Source organism: Pistacia vera, unplaced genomic scaffold (assembly GCF_008641045.1).
Source record: "Pistacia vera cultivar Batoury unplaced genomic scaffold, PisVer_v2 Contig177, whole genome shotgun sequence".
Taxonomy (NCBI): domain Eukaryota; kingdom Viridiplantae; phylum Streptophyta; class Magnoliopsida; order Sapindales; family Anacardiaceae; genus Pistacia; species Pistacia vera.
Window position 1 is genome coordinate 243,867 of NW_022195866.1, and position 25,907 is coordinate 269,773.

A 25,907-nucleotide genomic window follows, 5' to 3' on the forward strand; every position below is an offset into this window, starting at 1 on the left:
GTGGGAGTTGATCATTGTAACCTTTGCTATAAACTTCTCTCAATTTTATTTCTAAGGTTTTGAATGATTTTATTCAACACAAACTAACATTTTTTTTGTCCACCTCTTTTTTCTTTTTCTATTTTTCATTTTTTTGGATGATATACTGTTTAGTTGTCCATAAGATTACAGCTTATCTGTGTCAGTAATTTTCTGGTCCTTTTCTTTGTTCTCTTCGCAGTAGTATTTAGATAAGCGTATCCCCAGCAAGGAGCAGGAACATCTCCATCCCACCCTGTTAACATCCCTGAATGGAACTACAGGATAGGGCTTCAAATCCAACAGTTATTAACGTAATACAGACTCCAAAAGAAACCTAAATGAGGGCAAACTTGGCATGTTGCCAGTTCTTAGAAAAATAAATTTGGATGCACAACACCAGGAAAAAGCTTAATGACAAACAGAGATGAAAGGCCTTACGATAAAGTCCTGAGGACTTTCCATGCTTGACCAGTTTCCACTACATGTAACTTCCAAATGATCAGCTCACCTCCTGCAGATGGAAAACTAAATTTAAGAACAGCTAACCCACAAAAATTGCCTACTTATACAACAGTGTAACTGGTTTGGATCATATGTACAAGAGCAAATAGCTGAAAGTAACTGAAATCATACCATCAGCACCAGAGGCCAATAGTTGTCCTGCAAGATATAAAATAATAGTATTAGTTCCATCTTAAAGAAGAAAACCATAAATCTCAGAGGCTTTTGTAAAATATTAAGATCAAAGAACCTCTGTAAAACCTAGTCATGAGAATTTAAAAATAACTGAGAGTCTTTGATATAGAAAGATTAAATCCACAATACACATGGTGGGAGAGGCTTGTGGAACTATACCAACTCAAACTTACATTAGTTATATGAATTAATGCAACAATGGGTCCAAGGAGAAGAAAAACCTACCTCTATATGCATATATGTGAAGCAAAAACAACACTAGTCACTAGATAAAAATATCTGAAGGATTTTAATACTAGATACGAATATGCATTTCATGAATTGATTTCAAAATAATATAAAATCTCAAGAAATGAATCGTGTCCTTACCAGAAGGAGAGAAGCGAAGTATATTTACAGCTGAACCATGGTAAGAAAGACTACTTTGATAAGTAGCTGTCGGGATGTTCTTCTGTTCTTCGCCTGAATTTATTAACCAAAGCTGAAAGTATATTTATGAAATCAGTGACAGTTATTCCAGCCTGACTTAAAGCTTTAAAAGTCAAAGCATCACTCCTGATTCCGATTAATCTCTATCTAGTTGCTTCCACATCTAATATGAAAAATCGAGATACAGAAAAGAAAATAAATAATGGAATTTTAACTTATTAAAGTTATTTTGGTTTCTTAAGAAATGACAACATCAGTTCAACACACCAAAATAGACTAATTAGTATAATAGCAAAAACAGATGATCTTAATATCCTCAAGTTCCCGAGTGATTAGGGTTGCAAAAGAACCAAACAGTCTCGAACAACTCGATATTCGTTCGTAACTATTCGATATTGTTCACGAATAGTTCGATATTCGTTCGATAATTGTTCGATCGAGTTCGAAAAGGGTGTTCGTTCGATTATGTTCGCGAACATTACACGTTCGACTGATCCATCTGTTCGCAAACAATTTGTTCGATTGTTCATGTTCGTTATGTTCGAAAAATATGATATGGATTATTATAATTTATATTTTTTTTCATTTTTATATTATGTTTGGTTTAATTTGGTGAATTTTTTTAATGGTAATTAATAATAAAAATTATGATACTTTTGTTTTTCTTATATATATAATGTTTGGATTTTTTTTTTTTTTTTTTCCAAGTCATCAATAATTAATATAAGTATATAGCCTTTTAATTAAGAAGTAATAAATTATTATGATACTAGCATGACAAATTTAATAACATAATAGATTGTATAATCAAGTGATATATTATAGTAAAATCTAATAACATAATAGCTTATTTTTTCAAATGTAATTAATAATTAAATATTAAAGATAGCATTTCAATTAATAATAATAATATAGTATAGTAAATTGATAACAAACATATTGTATAACAAGTGATATATAGCAACAAATTTATATAGTTTAGTTTAGTTAAATTAGTATAATAAATTGATGAACATAACATATTATATAATTAAGTGATATATGAATGATAAATTTATAATATATAGCTTAATTATATATATGACAAATTTATGAAACATATTGTATAATCAGTGATGTATAACATAATAAATTTAATAACAAATAGCTTAATTTCACTTAATTAATTAACATTTATATGATCTAATTACAATAAACCTCATACCACTAGAATTTATAAGTGTGATACAAAATATTCATATGAATTAAAGATGATATGATACACAAATAATCACTATGAATTATAAGTGTGATCAAAAATATTATGTAGACATGAATGATAATATAATTTTGATAATTTAATAACTATTTAACTATGATAATATATGTATGATAATAATTTTGTATATACAATTACATATATATAACAAATTAATTACCTATGTATTAATTATTTATTACAATAGACTTTCATTCCACTATGAATTATGGGTGTTGACTGTTGATACAAAAATAAATGTAAACATTAAAATATTTAAAAATTTATGTAATGATAATAATAATGATAACTTATAATTTTGGTAATCATACATATTTAACCTATAATTAATATAGTATGATAATAATTTGTATATACAAATTAAACATTATATATAACAAATAATCACATATGTATTGATCATATATTATAATAGACCCCTATTCCACATAAATTTATAGGTGTTGATACAAAATATATATGTAAACAATTTAAAATATTTATGATATTTATGTATATGATAATAATATAGTAATCTAAATTTTGGTAATTTCATACACATTAACATATTTATTATGATTAATATATGTATGATATAATTTGTACATACACAATTACACATTTATATATAATATTTCACATTTTCCTTACCAGCCGAGCCCAAATTTTAAAACAAAAATCCAAAGCCCAAATGATAATAAATATATTTTTATTCGAACAGGCATTCGAACGAGTTATTCGAACAAGTATTTACAAGTTATCGAACAAATATCGAACAGGTATTACGAGTTAGTCAAACGAACATGAATTGACCTTTTGTTAACGAAAGAACACAAACAATCATCATGTTTTGTGTTCATTCGAGTTCGAACACGAAAACGAACAGCTTATCGAACGGGGCTGTTCGCTTGTGTTCGGTTCGATTGCAGGCCTAGGTGACCCTACCCACCAGACCTCCACCCAAACCCAACACATACAACACGCACAATTCAAGTGCACAAACACCCCGCCATATCCAGCCAAACCCAACCATCCCCACCGTAGCCAACAACTCACACCCCATAAACACATCAATCCCCACCAAAACACTTTCAATCCCCATAGAAAATCATTCATACTTCTAATAAAATAAGAGTATTTACGCCAACAACATATTCTCACAACCCCGACATAATAGTTGAGTTGGCACTGTCACGGCAATTCCAGTACCCAAGACACAATGTAATTTTGACTAGACCAAAAAAACAATGTTCTGATGAAGGAATTGTTGTTTTTACGGAAGAATTACCATTTTTTATGAAGCAAAACGCATTCCTTATGTAAGGAACAACGTTGTTCCTTTATGACAAATTGTTCCAGAAGAAGAAGAACGTTGTTCCAAGAAGAAAAAGAAGAAGAATGAAATTGAAGAAAGGAATTGATAGGAGAGAAAAAAGGTGAGGAACAACCATGGTTGTTCTTTAAGTAACAACAATTCCTTATAAGGAATGAATGTTCTTTCATTAGAGACAATCGTTCCATAAAGAAATGATCGTTCCTTCATAAGGGATGATCATTCTTCTGAAGGAACGACCATTTATTTTTTCGTAGTCTTGGCTGTGGTGAAAACTCTAGTGTTTGAGTATGTGGAAACTAGCGTGATAGATAATATTTGAAGCACATTAGGATTGTAAAAGAACGTTGTGAGATTTTGTGGTAAACATATCATTTTTCATAAAATAATAGAACCATTCAACTCCAAACCTCAAACATAAAAAATGAAAAATTCAACCCCAATACCAGCTCGCTTGAGCGCACAATATGGCCTTGCAAGGTCATATTATCAATGGCCTTTTTGGTATGGGTGGGTGTGGCCGTGTGGGTGTTGAGAGGGCCAAAAATAACGCATAAGAGTTGTTATTGACAATTTCTGACTAATCCGGGTGTTATTGTCGTTTCAGAATTTTTGAGGGAGTGTAGTGGCAATAACCCTGAATCAAAATAAAAAATTGACTGACTTGATATCATAACATTATTTAACGAAATTATTATATACAACTTCTCTTTTAGGCGACAACTCAATACTTCAAATTACGTAATTTCTCACTTTTTGTCACCTAATAAATAAATTATTCCTCATCTGTAAGGACAATGTTTCCACACATATCTAGTGAAGATTGGCTAAATCCTATATCATACATTCTGCTTCTGTATTAGAAGGAAAAAGAATTGAAAATCAACTGTTTGACTAAACCAAAACTTTACAGAGGTTAGCAGGGCGATTGTCATGGATCAATAGCCATTGGAGTGATGCGCCTCTTTGCTGCAGGCCTATTTTGAACAGGAGTTGCCTGTTGTTTCCCTTTTTGCTTTCTTTCTGTCTTTTGTTTTTGACTTCATTTCTCTCTGCTCTCATGGTGTGCTACGGCTGAGGTGAAACTGTTGTTCTTTCGGGTGGTTTTTTCCTCGTTTGTTTCTGTTCTGTTTTTTCTGTGCATTTGGTTTGGAACGTACCATGAACTGTACTTGGTTCCTCTTGTTTCTGTTCTATTCTGTCATCCTGACCTGCTTCATTTCCATCTGCTTATTCCTCTGCTATCTATACAACTAGATCATCCTTTCTAGTTAGGGTCGATCATCATGTCTTGGATTTCTGAACACAGGGATGTTGTTCTCATTACCTGTGACCTTATTTCCTACCAATATTGATTGAACCTTTCAGACAGAGGCCAAAGACCGGAAGGAGATAAACAGACAAACAGAAGAAATGAAGAGATGACTGCAAACCTGATAAGGAGATGGGCGATCCCAGTCGTCATTTTCGAATTCTACTAGAGTACAGTAACATCTTGAGAGGACAAAGCTAATATCGAGCATGGAGGACCTAAGCAGAGATTGAGAACAGCAGAAAAAGTATTAACAGTAGTGACATAAAGATTTATAGAATTACATTGGAACATAATGCAGGACGACTAAAACAATGTACATGAATGTCAGTTATGGCAGCATAGTGAGACCCGCCAAGATGCTGTGGGGGCAACACTCTCGGTGTCATATATGTACAAAGAATTTAAAGGTGCTATGGCAAGACAAGGCGGTAAGGGAGCTTAAAGATCCGCTACATAAGTCAACAAAGGGCACTAAGATTATCATAAAAAAATGCAAGTTATGATAAGTGCAAAAACAGTAAAATGTATCAAATAAAATACCTGAGTTTGAACCTCTAAGGCTAAAAGCCAGTGGACAGAAACGAACTGCTACAACAGGTTTGCTAGCACCTGGTAGCTGTAGAGCAGGCTGTAGAATTAATAAAAATAACCCATTACAGCAATCAGTCTCAATTTCTATTCTCGAAAGATTAGACAATGGAGTGCTAAGAAGATTTCTGTATAGAAAGAATACAATTTTAAGTGTATACCTTGAAAGATCCTTTCTGGAAAATACATATGCTGTATTCACTGTTTGAGATGTAGGTGAAAATTTGTAAGACCTGCAATGGACAAGTTCGAAATTACAGAAACACGCTATGAATAACTAACTTTCATGAAAGTATTGCTGCTAATACAACCAATGCAGGAAGTTGAAAAGTTTGGATAAGATGCGATAAAGAGCAATTTTCTTTAAGAGACTTGGAAAATTAAAGATTACAAATTCCAAAAGTTGAGAAGTTGATATATAAGCATGCAGGACTTCAGTTAAATTTGGAGTTTACTAAATTAAAGTAAGCTGCTTATATATTTCACAGCCGCAGTATAAAAGTAAGCGGGTGATGCAAGTTCACTACCTAAATAATGAAACTTCACTCTTTGCTCATTATAAAACACATATATGCAAGATTAATACTAATTAAAAAAAGGGTAAACCCTGTCCCTTATTTTTGTATCTTGTTTGTTTTAAGATAAAAGAAAGAAGCAAAGTGAATTTTCGCGATACAAGAAGGAATATGCTCAGACATTTATCGATACACTAGAAAGCATCAATTTTATATTAATGACTCTCATGGCCTAGCTGTTTGGACAAAATACAGTTAGATTATGAGAAGAATAATGGCCTTTCAACAGTGAGATTAATTCAGTGCTACTAAATCAAGTTGTGAGTATCAAAACCACAGCAAAAGCTGTTCACAAGACCTGACACATACTGACACATTTGAAAAGACAAATCTGTACCTTCTATTAAGAAATGCCAACATTCTCAAGACACATCATCAGCCTAATAGCATATGTTAACAGGGATGCATAGATGTGCAGATGACCTCTAGATTTATGCAGCCAGAGATTTTGCTCAAGCTTAGCTACAAAACAATCAGAGAGATATATCTGATGACCTTTATATATATTTAATTTCATTATAACATTTTTAGGGTCCATACCTGCAGGCACAAGTAAAAATGATCCATCGTGACCAGGCTAATCTTCGGAAAAATGATGGCAATGTTTCATCATGAAAGAGATGGCTTTTTGCCTGCATCCGAAGCCATACATAGGTTTATTGCATTTCATTCATAATACAACAAAAATAGGTAAAGAGTAATGCTGTGCATGCCAAGTTTATATTTCAAGTTTTAATCTCAAGTGATGTAACACTAATCAATTATTACATATTATTTGTCATCTTATTTCTTCCTCCATATGACAATTATAAATCAGTGTCACATCACTTGAAATTTAAAAATTGGGACACCAAATTACAATGTATAGCATTATTCATAGGTAAAAGTTTTAACCATGGAACAAATTGATAGATGATGTAAATCTGTTTCACTGCTTTATATTATAGCTGGTCCAGTGGTTTTTCATGGTATATGCGTAGACACACATCCTGCATTCCAAAATGCAGCTCTGCCTGGACTATGAGAAAGGTACAGTAGCGTAATGCTTCAACTCTGGAAACTATTGCCCAAATTGCAGACCCTCATGAATAGTACAAGCATCACCAAATCTAATTGTAGCTTTTTGGGGAAAATTATTTACCTGTTTTGGTTATCAAGAATGTTTCCCTGTCTACAAGCATCAGGCAACATTGGTTCCTTAATGATTTCATCTAATATTTTGTATATCATCTGAGTTAGGGGATGAGAATGATCCCCTTGGAAGAATATATGGGTTTTCCCTGCAATGGTTATCCAACTGCAACCAGGGCTTTTAGTCAAACCCATTTTCCTCATCATCATTCTAGTTCTTGAGACACCGTCCAACATACAAAGAGAATCATAAATAGAACATAAGGCTATATAATTGCTAGGATTTCTAGGTTCCAAGTCAAAGAGATGATAAGCTGCAATTTCTCCAATCTCAACATTTTTGTGCATCAAACAACCTGCAAGCAGGGCACCCCAGACACTTGCAGTCACCTCCAACTTTACATTCTTTACCAATGCAAGTGCTTCCTCAAGATACCCAAATCGACCCAAAAGGTCCACCATGCAAGCATAGTGCTCCACACTAGGTTCAAACCCATAATCAGAGCTTATGGAGTTGAAAATCCTCTGACCCTGATCTATGAAACCTGAGTGGCTGCAACTAGACAAAACTGCAGTTAATGTAACGCAATTAGGTTCAAATCCACAATCTCTCATCTTCTTAAAAAGAAACAAAGAATCCTCTCCTTTTCCATGGATCCCATAACAAGATATCATTGTTGTCCAGGTTACCAAATTAAAATGGTGCATATTCCTGAAAACTGTTTCAGCATCTTGTAAACATCCACACTTTGCATACATATCAATCAATGAATTCCAAATTGCGATATCTCCCTCAAAAAGAACGCTCTTAACAACTTGACCATGTATTTCCTTCCCTTTCATCAAGTCCCCATCCCCTCCACATGCATGCAAAACACTAGGAATCACCATGGAATCCATCTTCACTCCTTCCTCATTCATATTCCTAACACATTCCAAAGCCTCCCTATACAGGCCAGCCCTCCCAAACCCTGAAATCATCGTATTCCAAACAACAGAGTCCTTCCAAAACATACCCGAAAAAACCTGCTTCGCATCAACAAAATCCCCAATTTTAACGTAAAAATCCAGAACAGATGTACCCACAATCACATATTCCTCAAACCCAAGTCTTATCACCCAACCATGAAGCAACTTCCCCATAAAAACTTCGCCAGCGCCTCCACAAGACTTAATCACAGGAGGCAATGTATAGTAATCGGGTCGAAAACCCATCTCAAGAAACATACCAAAAACACGGAAAACATCACCATACATCGAATTACTAACATAAGAAGCAATCAAAATGTTCCATGAATGCATGTTTCTTTTAGCCATTTTATCGAACACTTGGCGAGCGTCCCGAAGAAACCCGCATTTGGAGTAAGCTAACAGGAGATCCGTTTGGAGGAAAACGTTGGGAAGGAAGCCATGAACGATGATTTGAGTGTGGGTTTGCTTTGCCTGAGAGATTGCTAACAGAGAAGCACAGCTTCTCAGTAGAGATGAGAAGTAATATACCGTTTTGTGTGACATTTTGTTTTTTAAAGTTTTATAACGGTCGAGTCAAGAGAGGGCGGTAAGGACTAAGGAGCAGTATCTAAATTAGTCAACTCGGGATCGGTCCGGGCCGGGCCCAGTTTTTCTACGCAAGCGCGGATTTCTGGCCTACCCGGGCTTCAAGCCCAGGTTTGGTTAATATAGTGAAGTTTTCGATATTTTCCTTAATAGATGGGGGCATGTGTAATTTTATAAGTTATTGGTAATTTACATTGTAAAAGGAGCTACATGGACATTAGTTGATAGGAATTAGGAACTTTCTGAAACTTTTTAGGGAACTGTTTGTAATTTTTAGAGGGTTCCTATGTAATTTTATAAAATCTCAATATTATACATAGCCCCGCTTACGTACACCTCGAGCCTTATTTTCTAGGCTTGGGCCCGTGTGTATTATATGCCTGACTAGGCCACTCCAGCCCAGCTCGGGTTATTATTACATCCTTATTTAAACCATAAGGTCTGAAAAGATCCTCTATTGATAGAATATTTTTTATAGTTTCAACGAAAAATGATCTTAATATCCTCAAGTTCCCGAGTGATTAGGGTTGCAAACGAACCAAACAGTTCGCGAACAACTCGATATTCGTTCGATAACTATTCGATATTGTTCACGAATAGTTCGATATTCGTTCGATAATATGTTCGATCGAGTTCGAAAAGGGGTTGTTCGTTCGATTATGTTCGCGAACATTACACGTTCGACTGATCCATCTGTTCGCAAACAATTTGTTCGATTGTTCATTCGTTTATGTTCGAAAAATATGATATGCATTATTATAATTTATATTTTTTTTTTCATTTTTATATTATGTTTGGTTTAATTTGGATGAATTTTTTTTAATGGTAATTAATAATAAAATATTATGATACTTTTGTTTTTCTTATATATATAATATGTTTGGATTTTTTTTTTTTTTTTTCCAAATGTCATCAATAATTAAATATATAAGTATATAGCATTTTAATTAAGAAGTAATAAATTATTATGATACATAGCATGACAAATTTAATAACATAATAGATTGTATAATCAAGTGATATATAATATAGTAAATCTAATAACATAATAGCTTCATATTTTTTCAAATGTAATTAATAATTAAATATTATAAGATAGCATTTCAATTAATAAATAATAAATATAGTATAGTAAATTGATAAACATAACATATTGTATAATCAAGTGATATATAGCATAACAAATTTAATAATAGTTTAGTTTAGTTAAATATAGTATAATAAATTGATGAACATAACATATTATATAATTAAGTGATATATAGAATGATAAATTTAATAATATAATAGCTTAATTAAATATAATATGACAAATTTATGAACATAACATATTGTATAATCAAGTGATGTATAACATAANATTATAATATATTAAAGCTTTTAATATGGTGTAATTTATATGTAATAAATATAATTGTATTCATATATTTATTTAATTAGGTTATTCTAAAAATTTAACTTTTTCTATTTTAAATTTTTTTATATGTAAAATAATAGAAACTCCCCCATTATTTACATTTCACAAATATTTTATTATAGTCCAGGTTCCAAAATAGGTTCCAAAATAGGTTCTAAACAGGTTCTAAAAACAGGTTCCAAACAGGTTCTAAAGCAGGTTCCAAATAGGTTCCAAAACAGGTTCCAAACAGGTTCCAAAACAGGTTCCAAACAGGGTCTAAAGCAGGTTCCAAAGCAGGTTTCAAATAGGTTCCAAAACAGGTTTCAAAACAGGTTCCAAACAGGTTCTAAACAGGTTCCAAAACAGGTTCCAAACAAGTTCTAAACAGGTTCCAAACCGGGTACCCCCTATAGGTTCCAAACAGGATACCCTTTTTACAGGTTCCGGTTTCGGTTCCGGTTCCTCCACATGCAAGAACCGCACAGTAGCGGTTCCAAAAAATTGGAACCGGAACCTACTCGCACAGTGCAGGTTCTGGGTAGGTTCCGGTTCCGGTTCTGGTTCTGGTTCTTACTCTCGGTTCTGGTTCTACCCGCTACCCGTGCTCACCCTAGTGTTTTTAGGGAGCTGTTTGTAATTTTTAGAGGGTTTCCATGTAATTTTATAAAATCTCAATAATATACATAGCCCCGCTTAGGTACACCTCAAGCCTTATTTTCTAGGCTTGGGCCCGTGTGTATTATATGCCTGACTAGGCCACTCCAGCCCAGCTCGGGTTTTTATTACATCCTTATTTAAACCTTAAGGTCTGAAAAAATCCTCTACGGATAGAATATTTTTGATAGTTTCAACGAAAAGTAATCTTAATATCCTCAAGTTCCCATGTGACCCTACCCACTTGACCTCCACCCAAACCCAGCACATACAACACGCACAATTCAAGTGTACAAACACCCCGCCATCGTCCAGCCAAACCCAACAATCCCCACCGCAGCCAACTCCTCCACCACCACTACCACATAAAACACCATCAATCCCCACCATAAACACTTTCAATCCCCATAGAAACTCGTCCATCACTTCTAATAAAATAAGAGTAATTTTACGCCAACAACATATGCTTACAAACCTCTCTCACAACGTCGACATAGTAACTGAGTTGACACTATCACGTTAGCTCTATCGCACCCAAGACACAATATAATTTTGACTAGACCAAAAAAACAGTAGTTCTTTATGAAGGAATTGTTGTTTCTCACGGAAGTAATAACCGTTTTTTATGAAGCAATCGTCATTCCTTATGTAAGGAACAACGTTGTTCCTTTATGAACAAAATTGTTCCAAGAAGAAGAAGAAGAAGAAGAAGAGGAACAACATTGTTCCAAGAGAAAGAAGGAACAGTTCCTTCAGAACAAGGTTGTTTCAAGAAGAAGAAGAAGAAGAAGAAAATTGAAGAAAGGAATTGATAGGAGAGAAACAAGGTGAGGAACAACCATGGTTGTTCTTTAAGTAACAACAATTCCTTATGAAGGAATGAATGTTCTTTCATTAGAGACAATCGTTCCTTATAAAGAAATGATCGTTCCTTCATAAGGGATGATCATTCTTTCTGAAGGAACGACCATTTATTTTTCGTAGTGTCTTGGCTGTGGTGAAAACTCATAGTGTTTTGAGTATGGTGGAAACTAGCGTGATAGTATTAATATGTTGACACATTAGGATTGTAAAAGAACGTTGTGAGATTTTGTGGTAAACATATCATTTTTCATAAAATAATAGAACCATTCAACTCCAAACCTCAAACAATAAAAAATGAAAAAATTCAACCCCAATACCAGCCTCGCTCGATGCGGCAAATATGGCCTTGCAAGGTCATAGCAATGGCCTTTTGGGTATGGCGGTGGGTGTTGACGGGCCAAAAATATACGATAAGAGTTGTTAGTGACAATTTCTAACTCCGGGTGTCATTGTCGTTTCAGAATTTTTGAGGGAGTGTAAGTGGCAATAACCCTGAATCAAAATAAAAAATTGATCCTGACTTGATATTCATAACATTATTTAACGAAATATATTGTATCACACTTCTCTTTTAGGCTGACCGACTCAATACTTCAAATTACGTAATTTCTCACTTTTTTGTCACCTAATAAATAAATTCATTTCCTCATCTGTAAGGACAATGTTTCCAACAATATCAAGTGAAGATTGGCTAAATCCCTATATCATACATTCTGCTTCTGTATTAGAAGGAAAAAGAATTGAAAAATCAACTTGTTGACTAAACCAAAACTTTACAGAGGTTAGCACCGCGATTGTCATGGATCAATCGCCATTGGAGTGATGCGCCTCTTTGCTGCAGGCCTATTTTGAACAGGAGTTGCCTGTTGTTTCCCTTTTTCGCTTTCTGTTTCTGTCTTTTTGTTTTTGACTTCATTTCTCTCTGCTTCCATTGGTGTGCTATCGGCTGAGGTGAAACTGTTGTTCTTCGTGGTGGTTTTTTTCCCTTCGTTTGTTTCTGTTCCTGTTTTCTTTCTGTGCATTTGGTTTCGAACGCTACCATCAACTGTACTTGGTTCCTCTTGTTTCTGTTCTATTTCTGTCATCCTGCTACCTGCTTCATTTCCATCTGCTTCCATTCCTCTGCTATCTACTACAACTAGATCATCCTTTCTAGTTAGGTCGATCATCATGTCCTTGGATTTCTGAACATCAGGGATGTTGTTCTCATTACCTGTGACCTTATTTCCTACCAATATTGGATTGATACAAAACCTTTCAGACACAGGCCAAAGACTGGAAGGAGATAAATAGACAAACAGAAGAAAATGAAGAGATGACTGCAAACCTGATAAGGAGATGGGCGATCCCAGTTCGTCATTTTCGAATTCTACTAGAGTACAGTAACCATCTTGAGAGGACAAAGCTAAATATCGAGCATTAGGAGACCTTCAAGAAGAAGATTGAGAACAGCAGAAAAAGTTATTAACAGTAGTGACATAAAGAATTTATAGAATTACATTGGAACATAATGCAGAACGACTAAAACAATGTACCATGAAATGTCAGTTATGGCAGCATAGTGAAGACCAGCCAAGATTGCTGTGGGGGCAACACTCTCGGTGTCATATATGTACAAAGAATTTAAAGTTGCTATGGCAAAGACAAGGCGGTAAGGGAGCTTAAAGAATCCGCCTACATAAGTCAACAAAGGGCACTAAGATTATCATAAAAAAAAAATGCCAAGTTATGATAAGTGCAAAAACAGTAAAATGTATCATAATAAAAATACCTGAGTTTGAACCTCTAAGGCTAAAAGCCAGTGGACAGAAACGAACTGCTACAACAGGTTTGCTAGCACCTGGTAGCTGTAGAGCAGGCCTGTAGAATTAAATTAAAAATAACCCATTACAGCAATCAGTCTCAATTTCATATTCTCGAAAGATGATAGACAATGGAGCTGATAAGAAGATTTCTGTATAGAAAGAATACAATTTTAAGTGTATTACCTTGAAAGATCCTTTCTGGAAAATACATATGCTGTATTCACTGTTTGAGATGTAGGCGAAAATTTGTAAGAACCTGCAACGGACAAGTTCGAAATTACAGAAATATCACTATGAATAACTATAACTTTCATGAAAGTATTGCTGCTAATACAACCAATGCAGGAAGTTGAAAAGTTTGGATAAGATGTGATAAAAAGCAATTTTCTTTCAGAGACTTGGAAAATTAAAGATTACAAATTCCAAAAGATGAGAAGTTGATATATAAGCATGCCAGGACTTCAGTTAAATTTGGAGTTTACATAAATTAAAGTAAGCTGCTTATATATTTCACAGCCGCAGTATAAAAGTAAGCCGGTGATGCAAGTTCACTACCTAAATAATGAAACTTCACTTCTTTGCTCATTTATAAACACATATATGCAAGATTAATACTAATAAAAAAAAAGGGTAAACCGTGTCCCTTATTTTTGTTATCTTGTTTGTTTTTAAGATAAAAGAAAGAAGCAAAGTGAATTTTCGCAATACAAGAAAGGATATATGCTCAGACATTTATCGATACACTAGAAAGCATCAATTTTTTATATTAATGACTCTCATGGCCCTAGCTGTTTGGACAAAATACAGTTAGATTAACAAGAAAGAATAATGGCCTTTCAACAGTGAGATTAATTCAGTGCTACTAAATGAAGCTGTGAGTATCAAAACCACAGCAAAAGCTGCTCACAAGACCTGACACACACTGACACATTTGAAAAGACAAAGTCTGTACCTTCTATTAAGAAATGCCAACATTCTCAAGACACATCATCAAACCTAATAGCATATGTTAACAGGGATGCATAGATGTGCAGTATGACCTCTAGATTTATGCAGCCAGAGATTTTGCTCAAGCTTAGCTACAAAAACAATCAGAAAGATATATCTGATGACATTTATATATATTTAATTTCATTATAACATTTTTTAGGGTCCATACCTGCAGGCACAAGTAAAAATGATCCATCAGGTGACCAGGCTAATCTTCGGAAAAATGATGGCAATGTTTCATCATGAAAGAGATGGCTTTTTGCCTGCATCCGAAGCCATACATAAGGTTTATTGCATTTCATTTATAATCCAAACATACAAAGACGATCTCTAACCTTACAATCAACTGACTGCTTTCCTCCCTTGGTAATGACATGCTGACAAACATAATTCATCTTCTCAACACCTTTAGACTTCTGAGGCTTATTGGCATAAATTCGACAAGTTCTATCTGAGCTAAGAGAGGCAACATATATGGACAATGGATCCCAGGCCACACCCTGAACATAATGGAAATGTGCATCCAATATCTGAAGGACAGAACCTGAAGATCAAGAACAAGGACCATCAAGCATAAAAAAGTAGAGCGTCTTAACCACATGTTATGTATCATCTTTCTTACCTTTGCTAGGGTCCCATATAATGCAAGAATTATCAACAGATCCTGAGATAAGAAAAGCACCATCCTTAGACCACTGAAGGTCCAGAACATCTTTGCGATGAAATCTATCACAAAAGTACAAAAACAGTATCATTATAAAAATCATGCATGCTACAGCCTATATTCAACCAACCCTTCAAATCAATACAACATATACAAATATGATGGCAATTTTGATATATGAATGGAAACTTAAACTCAACCTGCAACACAATCATGGATACTTGGATAAATTGGATTCAACTTTGATCCAGAACCAATTGACCTGAATATACCCTGCTATAATGTTTCTGCTATATCAAAAAGAATTTATATGGTTGCACTTATTTTCAATATCGCATTAATTAGCATTTGCAGTTAAAAGATGGTAAAATTCTATAGGTTCTTCCTACTTAAACGATTGGTGTTGCTGCCCCTTTAAGTGGCAGATATGATATATAACTTAAGGGGACTGGAACAGGACCAGGTCCTGGTCTCCCAACCAAGTTTGGGGAGAGGATGGGGACTAATTCCTGATAAAAACCAACAAAATTTAAAAAATAGAAAATAAAAAATTCTTTACTTATCTCAACCACATACATTCATAAGCAGAAACTAGCACCTCTTACAGCTGTCAGTCTACTAACCATCCTCCCATTTCTATCTTCTGCCCCGACTAATTACTCCATGGAAAAATGCTCTGTTTTGTGGGAGTTGATCATTGTAACCTTTGCTATAAACTTCTCTCAATTTTATTTCTAAGGTTTTGAATGATTTTATTCAACACAAACTAACATTTTTTTTGTCCACCTCTTTTTTCTTTTTCTATTTTTCATTTTTTTGGATGATATACTGTTTAGTTGTCCATAAGATTACAGCTTATCTGTGTCAGTAATTTTCTGGTCCTTTTCTTTGTTCTCTTCGCAGTAGTATTTAGATAAGCGTATCCCCAGCAAGGAGCAGGAACATCTCCATCCCACCCTGTTAACATCCCTGAATGGAACTACAGGATAGGGCTTCAAATCCAACAGTTATTAACGTAATACAGACTCCAAAAGAAACCTAAATGAGGGCAAACTTGGCATGTTGCCAGTTCTTAGAAAAATAAATTTGGATGCACAACACCAGGAAAAAGCTTAATGACAAACAGAGATGAAAGGCCTTACGATAAAGTCCTGAGGACTTTCCATGCTTGACCAGTTTCCACTACATGTAACTTCCAAATGATCAGCTCACCTCCTGCAGATGGAAAACTAAATTTAAGAACAGCTAACCCACAAAAATTGCCTACTTATACAACAGTGTAACTGGTTTGGATCATATGTACAAGAGCAAATAGCTGAAAGTAACTGAAATCATACCATCAGCACCAGAGGCCAATAGTTGTCCTGCAAGATATAAAATAATAGTATTAGTTCCATCTTAAAGAAGAAAACCATAAATCTCAGAGGCTTTTGTAAAATATTAAGATCAAAGAACCTCTGTAAAACCTAGTCATGAGAATTTAAAAATAACTGAGAGTCTTTGATATAGAAAGATTAAATCCACAATACACATGGTGGGAGAGGCTTGTGGAACTATACCAACTCAAACTTACATTAGTTATATGAATTAATGCAACAATGGGTCCAAGGAGAAGAAAAACCTACCTCTATATGCATATATGTGAAGCAAAAACAACACTAGTCACTAGATAAAAATATCTGAAGGATTTTAATACTAGATACGAATATGCATTTCATGAATTGATTTCAAAATAATATAAAATCTCAAGAAATGAATCGTGTCCTTACCAGAAGGAGAGAAGCGAAGTATATTTACAGCTGAACCATGGTAAGAAAGACTACTTTGATAAGTAGCTGTCGGGATGTTCTTCTGTTCTTCGCCTGAATTTATTAACCAAAGCTGAAAGTATATTTATGAAATCAGTAACAGTTATTCCAGCCTGAATTAAAGCTTTAAAAGTCAAAGCATGACTCCTGATTCCGATTAATCTCTATCTAGTTGCTTCCACATCTAATATGAAAAATCGAGATACAGAAAAGAAAATAAATAATGGAATTTTAACTTATTAACTTTATTTTGGTTTCTTAAGAAATGACAACATCAATTCAACACACCAAAATAGACTAATTAGTATAATAGCAAAAACAGAAACATAACTTTCAGANGAATTGTGCCGTGAGATAACTTCTCCCTACCCGGGAGTGATGAATCCTCTGTCAATCCACCATAGCCTTGATACACTCCTTGATGCAGCAAATCACCACCGTATTGACAGCTCTGAAAAGAACTACGTTAGGCTAGTGTCAAACTGCACCAATCGGTGCACAAGGCGCTCCGGTGATCTCAAGTCTAAGGATCACATGCACCACCATTCGTTAGAGGATTTGTTCCATAGACACTGGGGTTACCATCCATATGGAATCCTCTGGTGGGTCAGTCCAGTGAACTTGCTGCGGTATATCTGCCTACAACAAGCACCTATGTGTTGCACCAGGTTGTCACCAAACAACCTTGACAAGTGAGATCAGTCACTGCCTTTCGACAGGGTCGTTCAACACTATGATAGCCTTATCGTATTATCTGTGCCCTTACTTCGAATAATACTGGGGCTACGGACGTTTCTAGAATGGCTACCATATGTGCTCATAGGGTTCTCACTATCAAGATTTGAAACACTTGATACCCTCATCACGGTTCTACCATTCTAAGGACATATATCAATACATATTGCAATAATAATTATTTACGCGATATAGAATAAAATGCCTTTTATTATTGATTAATGAACATTATTACAAAGAGTCAATTCTATAATAATTGATTGGCTCTAGGGCATCTACTCTAACAGATCGTAGTTCATGACCTCTTGTAATCTTGGCTAATAACTAGGAACACACTAATATAAAAGAAAACAGTAAATGTAGGATTCGCTTTAAGTAGCTGAACCATTATAAAAACCTTTGCTGTCTCATTTACTTTTACGTCTTTGCATGCTACTGTGAGAACAATACCCCACTGAACTCTTATAATCATTCACATGTAATTTCTAAGACTTTCTTAGTACTTTACACATGCGAAGTCGTTGGTGTCAAAATCCAGCATCAACAATATAAATATTGTATGAGATAAATAAAAGATAAAATAAAGACTTTTGAAGAGCTAAAACATTTTTTATAAAATTAAAGTAAATAAAAAATGGGATAAATTTAAAATAAATTAATGAAATCATAGCTTTCATAAAAATAGTTTAAGTAGAATAATTTGATTAAATTCTGGTTTTCGGTAAATATGGACTTTAAAATGGCTTTTTGGTCATTTAAAATTAAATAAAAAATTGAATTTATAACTTCAAAAAATTGAGAAATAAATTTTAGAAAGACCAAAAGGGATTCTAAACGTCCTTCAAAAAAACTTAAAATTAAAAAATGGACACTTAAAATGCTAAAATAGTAAGTTTCTAGAAACGAAATAATCTTATATAATCAAACATAAACAAAAAAAAAAATTACGAAATTTAAAACTGGAACATTTTCTAATTTTATAATATTTTAGAAAACATAAAATCAATAAAAACGATTTTGTGTTGAAAAGTCAATACACTGTCAAAATAGGGGTATTTTCATAATTTTGGGTTTTAAGTAAATAAAGCCTTGAAAATATGTAATTTTATGCCTAAATGCATGAAAAGATATGAATTCACATTGCATGTCATATTTTGGAGATTTTTATAATTTCAGAAATTATTTTGAAAACAACTTTTGTTGCTTATTAAGACTAGGTATCCAGTTAGGATCTTCTTTAGTGGGTGTAATTCGAAACGTTGTCTCTAATAAGCCTTATTAGACACTCTATAAAACGGCTTGGGCCTGTTGGTCTCTAAGGAAAGAGTTAAGAAAACAAACCTTTGTATGAAACTCAATACAGTATCGGACTTAAGGATATTTAAGTTAAGTCATACAATATTATAGCTAAATTCATCTTTAAGAAAAGCCTTGATAATCTAGGAATTGATAAGGATGACTGAATAAGGGAATATCTCTATCCTATTAAATCTTAAGAGTCTAATCTAATTTAATTCGAAGTACAGTACTAAAGGATTCGGATAGTCAACCACACTACTTAAAAGAATTTGTTATGCCTCAAAAGTCAAGCCTATGTCAGCGCAATTAATGTCTCTCTGTACCAGCTGTCAAGCCCATATCTTCAAAGATATTCTCAAAAACTTTATCTCATTTCAAAGAGATGAATGGACGAGAGCCTTCCATGTATCAAGGCAGCTTGCAAAATACTCATTACATTGAATGCAAATGTGAATAAATAGGCACCCCTCTTCCCGAAGGAGGAGGCTGGGCTGAGATTAGAGCTTCATTTCTTTCTCTGTAAAAACACTGTATTTCTTCATCTTTGTATGCCTTACGGGTAAAATCATATAAATAGTCAGAGATCGATAAAATAACAGTGGATGTAGGAGTCGCTTGTTGCATCCGAACCACTATAAAAACTCCCTCTTGCCAATCTTTCATTTATATTTTCTGCAAAATATATAATCTCAGCTCCATATTCAAATCTCATGGATCCATCACGTGTGATTCCTAAGTCCGCTTGGCGCTTCTCACGTGCGAGTCGTTGGCATCCAAAATCAAGCGTCAACAGTTTGGTGGCCCATGCAGGTCCGATTCTCAAACCTACATCGAAGTTCCTTGATGGCGTGCTTAGATCTCAAACCTGCGTTAGAATTCTCCAATTGCGTGGCCAGATCGCACGCGTCAGAGTTCTTCGATCGCGTGGCCAGATCGTAGATCGCACGCGTTAGAATTCTTCGATCGCGCATCAGAATTCTCCAATCGCGTGGCCAGATCGTAGATCGCATGCTTCAAAGTTCTCCGATCGCATGGCCAGATCGCAGATCGCACGCCCATGTCATCTTGATCCTCGGCTTCAGATCGCTGATCTTTAGCTTCAAATCGCGTGTTCAGATCGCTGATCATACGCTGAGATCGCTGATCTCTTGTGCTCTTAGGTAGAGTTCGTTATGATCTCTCAGGTCGAGCTCGTCATGACCTTTTCAGGTCAAGCTCGTTTTGACCTCTCAAGTCGAGGTCGTTTTGACCTCTTAGGTCGAGGTCGTGCTCGTTATATGCTCGGGTCGAGCCCAGGTCGTGCTCGTTGTGTGTTCAGGTTGAGCACAGGTCGTGCCCAAGTCGAGCCCAAGTCATGCTCGTTATGTGTTCGGGTCGAGTCCAGGTCATGCTCGTTGTGTGTTCAGGTCGAGCCCAGGTCGTGCCCAAGTCGAGCCCAGGTCGTGCTCGTTATGTGCTCGGGTCGAGCCCAGGTTGTGCTCGTTCAGGTCGAGCACAGGTCGTGCTCGTTGTGTGTTCAGGTTGAGCACAGGTCGTGCCCAAGTTGAGCCCAGGTCGTGCTCATTATGTGCTCGGGTTGAGCCCAGGTTGTGCTCGTTGTGTGTTTAGGTAGAGCACAAGTCATGCCCAAGTCGAGCCCGAATCGTGCTCGTTATGTGCTCGGGTCGGACCCAAGTCGTGATCGTTGTGCGTTCAAGTCGAGCCCAGGTCGTGCTTATTGTGCGTTCAAGTCGAGCCTAGGTCGTGCTCAGGTCGAGCCCAGATTGAGCTCATTTTGCCCAGGTTTCAGGTCGTTTTCCTAATAGATTTCAGGTCAAACTCCTACCAGATTTCAGGTCGAGCTCCTCCCAGATTTCAGTTCGAGCTCTTTAGTTCGAGACTGCAGCCAGTCAGATCAAAGACTTTAGTTTCCGAAGTGCAAATTATGCACTTCAAAAACTAGGGGGCTTCTGTTATACCTCAAAAGTCAAGCCTATGTCAGCGCAATTAATGTCTCTCTGTACCAGCTGCCAAGCCCATATCTCCAAAGATATTCTCACCAACTTTATCTCATTTCAAAGAGATGAATGGACAAGAGTCTTCCATGTGTCAAGGCAGCTTGCAAAATACTCATTACATTGAGTGCAAATGTGAATAAATAGGCACTCCTCTTCCCGAAGGAGGAGGCTGGGCTGAGATTAGAGCTTCATTTTTTTCTCTGTAAAAATACTGTATTTCTTCATCTTTGTATGCCTTACGGGCAAAATCATATAAATAGTCAGAGATCAATAAAATAACAGTGGATGTAGGAGTTGCTTGTTGCATCCAAACGACTATAAAAACTCCCTCTTGCCAATCTTTCATTTATATTTTCTGCAAAATATATAATCTCAACTCCATATTCAAATCTCATGGATCCATCACGGGTGATTCCTAAGTTCACTTAGCACTTTTCACGTGCGAGTCGTTAGCGTCCAAAATCAAGCGTCAACAGAATTATTCCTGGCATGCAAATCATTTCATAATGTCTAGCATAAATAATGAGAAACGTTAATGGGCCTTGAATCAAATTTTTCATTCCTTCCTTTAACAAGCATGGTTATAGACTAAGGCCCATTATGTAATTCTCACAAGGCTGATAGCATACTGCTATCTGGATTACGGGTGTAAACAAGCTGAGTCGAGCCGAGTATCACCCTAAACGAGCCTGACTCGGTTAAGCATTAGATGAGTTCGAGTTGAGTCACAAGTCAACTGAGTTAAGAAAATTTGACTCGTGACTCGACTCGAGCTCGTTTGACTCAACTCGAAAAGCTCGATTATGACTTGATTAATATGAGCTTGAATTGGCTCGATTACAACTCGTTTAGCCATTTTTTATATAACTTGCAGATCTTGTTTTACACAAATCAGATCCAATTTTTGATAAATTTGCATCCAAATCAATATAAACAATGTATTACACAACAAATTATACAATCCAAGACAAAGAAGGGGGGGGGGGGGGGGGGAGGTGTAGTTTGTGTTTGCGATTGTTAGCGATTGCGTAGTTCTTATGTTTGTGGGTGGTTGGGTGTGATTTTAGGGAAATCATTTTTGGGGAAGTCGGGGTTTCTTGATGATTAGTAATGTGAAAACAGGGTTTATGATTTTGAGGAAATCGTTTATACGATTTGGGTTGAGGGTTAATTTGCAATTTTTTTAACCTTTTGCATGTTAAATTACAAGACAGACCTAAAACTTGTATTTTTTGCAAAAAAACCCTAAACGAGCCACTATTGACTCGTGAGTCGAATCGAGTCAAGATAGGGTAGACTCGAACTCAGCTCAATACCTAATTCAAGTCATACTCGAGCCGACTCGGCTCGATTAAACTTGAGCTGAGTTCGAGTACCCTTGGTTTGGATTCATTTAAAGCCTTAAATGAGCTTTGGACCTTCCCTTAAGTCGTTAAGCTATAGCTCAACTCCAATTATTGTGCCTATGCAATGTGCTTATCCACCACCACACTGCCGTTTATAACATTTTGAATTAGGGAAATGATCTTAGAACCCAATTTATTTTATTAATTGACCCCACTTCTTATTTAGACAAGGGTGAAATTGTTTACCATTTTTATGAAATGGGATTAGATTTAAGAGAAACAATTTTAAGAGCGAATGGATTACGCATTGATGAAGATTGAAGAGTGGTTATGATATTTAACTCATGGAAGGGAAAAGGTGCTGTAGTTGGAGCCTATGGGGGGAGTTTTTGAATGAGACACTATCTGTTAATTTTATACGAGGTGAAATCTAAAACAAAAAAGATGAGTTGTTGGCTTTTATTAGCCAATAGCCATGGTGATTAATTTTAAATATTATATATGTAGTTTATTTTTTGTTTAAATTTTCATTTGTCTTATTCCTGATTTGTTACTTTTGATTAGTCATCTTTGAGTTAACATATTACAAAAATTTTAAATCTGTCTTTCTGTTTTTTTTTTTTTTTTTTTTTTCTACTAATAATAAAAATGATCAATTTCGTTTTAAAAATAGTCAGTTAACTTTTTTTCTTCTTTTTAATAAAATTTCAAAAAGTTTTTGCTCAATGTTTGTTTCATAGATTTACTGTGAACAAGTTTCTTAAAAAAATAAAATAAATAAAATAAAATAACTTTAGCATAGATTTATAGTGAACAAGTTTCTCCAAAAACAAACTCTGATTGGGTTGGTGATGTACTGCTCATGAGGGTAACATTGACAATCTAAGTTACAAGTTGTATTTATCAGCATTATAGGAAATGCACCCAACCCTAACACCCACGTGGTGCCTAGAAACAAATTTCCAATGTTAGGGTAGTCCAACCTTGACAAGAGTTGTTACGAAAACTCGCAACAACTTGAGATACTTAATCAACCTGGATGGGAGTGGGTAGGATGTGAGCATGATTATAAATAATCAACAAGACAATAAAATACATCAGTAAACAAAATAAGGATAATTTTTAAAGTGGTTCGGCTTGTTCAATCAAGCCTACATCCATTGTTCTTTTATTAGTTTTTGCCTTACAAAGTAAATAAGTTCTCTCTCTGATTTTGCTAACCCCGTTATAATGAGTTTGAGGGGGTTTATATAGTGCGTAATGAATAGTGCTTACAAGAGAAAAATTAGGGATAAGGGCCTGATTTTAGGGAGTTAATCCCACGATTGTAGGTGTTACAATTAAACTGAAATTGGTAGGAGTTATGCCAAGATTTTCTCCTTGATTTTTTGGGATAAGGCTTATCATTGGTGATAAGGCTTATCCTTGACTTAAAAGACAGCTGCCCATGAGCTCGCTTCAGCTTAGACATAACTCGCTTCAATCTACCCGCAACTCACTTCAATTTGGTCGCTGCCTCAGTAGTTACCTCGAGCTGGTCACACAACCTTTTTGAGGTTGTTTCGAGCTGCAAAAACTATAAGCTTTTCTTGACGAGCTATCGATGTGCGAGTTGCTCCCATGCTAAACTGACTTGTGAATAGGGGCTTATTCAAATATGTCCGAGCTTCAGCCAATGAGCTTGCTCCCAGTGACCTTCCTAGTGACGAACTGATGTGTTGGGATGAGCTGTCACTTTGCAGCGAACATTCTTCATTCGAAGAGGTACCAAAAAGTTGAAAGAATTTGGCGCCACTGGCTTCTTTTGAAAGATACATTTAAGGGTAAAAATGTCATTTTATATGTCACATCCATGCATTCAATGAAGCTGCATGCGGACAATCATGCCAAATAAAGTTGTTAGGTTGACATTTTGCTTTTCAAAACGATGGTATGCTACAATCATTGCCACGTGGTAGGAATGGATGGCCAAGATCATTTGCGCTCGGATTTCCTTGTTATAAAAGGAACCCGAACCTAGATTTTGCAATCTTTACAAAATATTTTTTTGCAACCCAAACACTTCTCAATATGAACCTGAAAACTTCTTTGCTTCAACCTCGCTTTTCACGATAATTTTTCGGCGATTTCTTGGCTTTTCATTCAAGGTAAGCTCCCCACTTCCCTCTGCTTTCTTCCATTCTTGCTTTTGACTTCGCCATTGTGGTAGTTATTGCTTGCTTGTTGGGTTGAGTCTGAATTTGAATGGACATGCTTAGTTTTTCTTTGGTTTTTAGGATAGAAGACTTACATAAGGTAGCCAAAATTTGTTGCCGGAGTTTTTCTGTCTGTGTCGTTGGGGTTTCTGCTCATTGTTTGAGTTCATCACTGGGTGGTTTGTTTAAAAGCACCTCAAGCACTTGGGATTGAAGGCAAGTGTAGGTAGATCGGCTTTTTGGATTAAGACAGCCCGTAACACTTGAGTTCGTGTTTCAGGTACCTGAAGACAATGTTTCAACATGGTCGCCATTGACAAAAGCATTGCCGAGCTTTTCGATGAAAGCTCCTGGAAAGGCTCGAAGAGATCGGAGGAAAAAACTAAATCTAACATAGTCGCAGCCGAGGTGTCGAATAGGAACCGACATAGTTGGTCAGAGGTCGATTCTATGGCGGCGAATATAGATGCTATCAAGAAGGTTGAGCCCGACGATGCTGATGATAGATAGAATTTTACTATCCTCACAAGTGCACAAATCGCTATCATGACTGTAAGTGCTCTAGTAATCCTAATGCCTATGCCTTGTGAAAATAACTAAAATGAAATTAAGAAAATACATAAACAATATTTAAAGATTCTAAATCTAATTATCTACAGAAAAACCTAGGTCTTTAACTCCATCATAATTATCCAACTACATGTTCATTATCAAACTGAAGTTCTCTCCATTCTACTCTAGGGTTCGTGCTCTTGTCTTTTCAGGGTATTAATGTATATCAATAAGCTTAGGGTGTTACCGTAAAGCATTCGGAATTAACCCTCTTTCTACACCCATTAAGATCTAGAGCACTAAACATATAACCAATTCGCATAGACACAAATAATCCATTCACATAGCTAATCAAGATAGGCAAGGCAACTTTCATTTTTAAGGTATTACTATAGGGCGTTCGAGATTAACCTAGTATTTTTATCATTTAAACTAGCTAATGGCATAGCCCAGTCTAAATAATGAAAATCCATTAAACACGAGATGATCTTAAAGACAACAACCAATCTATACATGTCAAGGCGTGTGCACAAATACAAATCTGTCATTCCGTACCCAATCTTGTCTCATATAATCAATTAACTAACATCAAGGTTGATCAGGCCCTAATATCAACTAAAGATTGAATTAAACACAATGAATGAATATAGAACATGATTGAATAGATCAAACAAATAGAATATAATAAAACACAAGCCTTCAATTAGATTACATTAA

General features: G+C 35.4%; 1 protein-coding gene across 1 annotated transcript; it reads right to left on the reverse strand.

Moving 5' to 3' along the window:
- Positions 1-12,397: 12,397 nt before the first annotated feature.
- On the reverse strand, positions 12,398-24,260 carry LOC116126213 (chromatin assembly factor 1 subunit FAS2). Its single transcript, XM_031411919.1, has 12 exons — positions 23,991-24,260; positions 17,028-17,139; positions 16,596-16,622; positions 16,401-16,473; positions 15,217-15,320; positions 14,930-15,138; positions 14,764-14,857; positions 13,788-13,860; positions 13,571-13,659; positions 13,335-13,473; positions 13,127-13,227; positions 12,398-13,027 (listed from the first exon to the last, which is right to left on the reverse strand). Exons 1-12 carry the CDS (start codon positions 24,258-24,260, stop codon positions 12,597-12,599), a joined length of 1,722 nt encoding a protein of 573 aa, XP_031267779.1. The 3' UTR covers positions 12,398-12,596.
- Between the last annotated feature and the right edge of the window lie 1,647 nt (positions 24,261-25,907).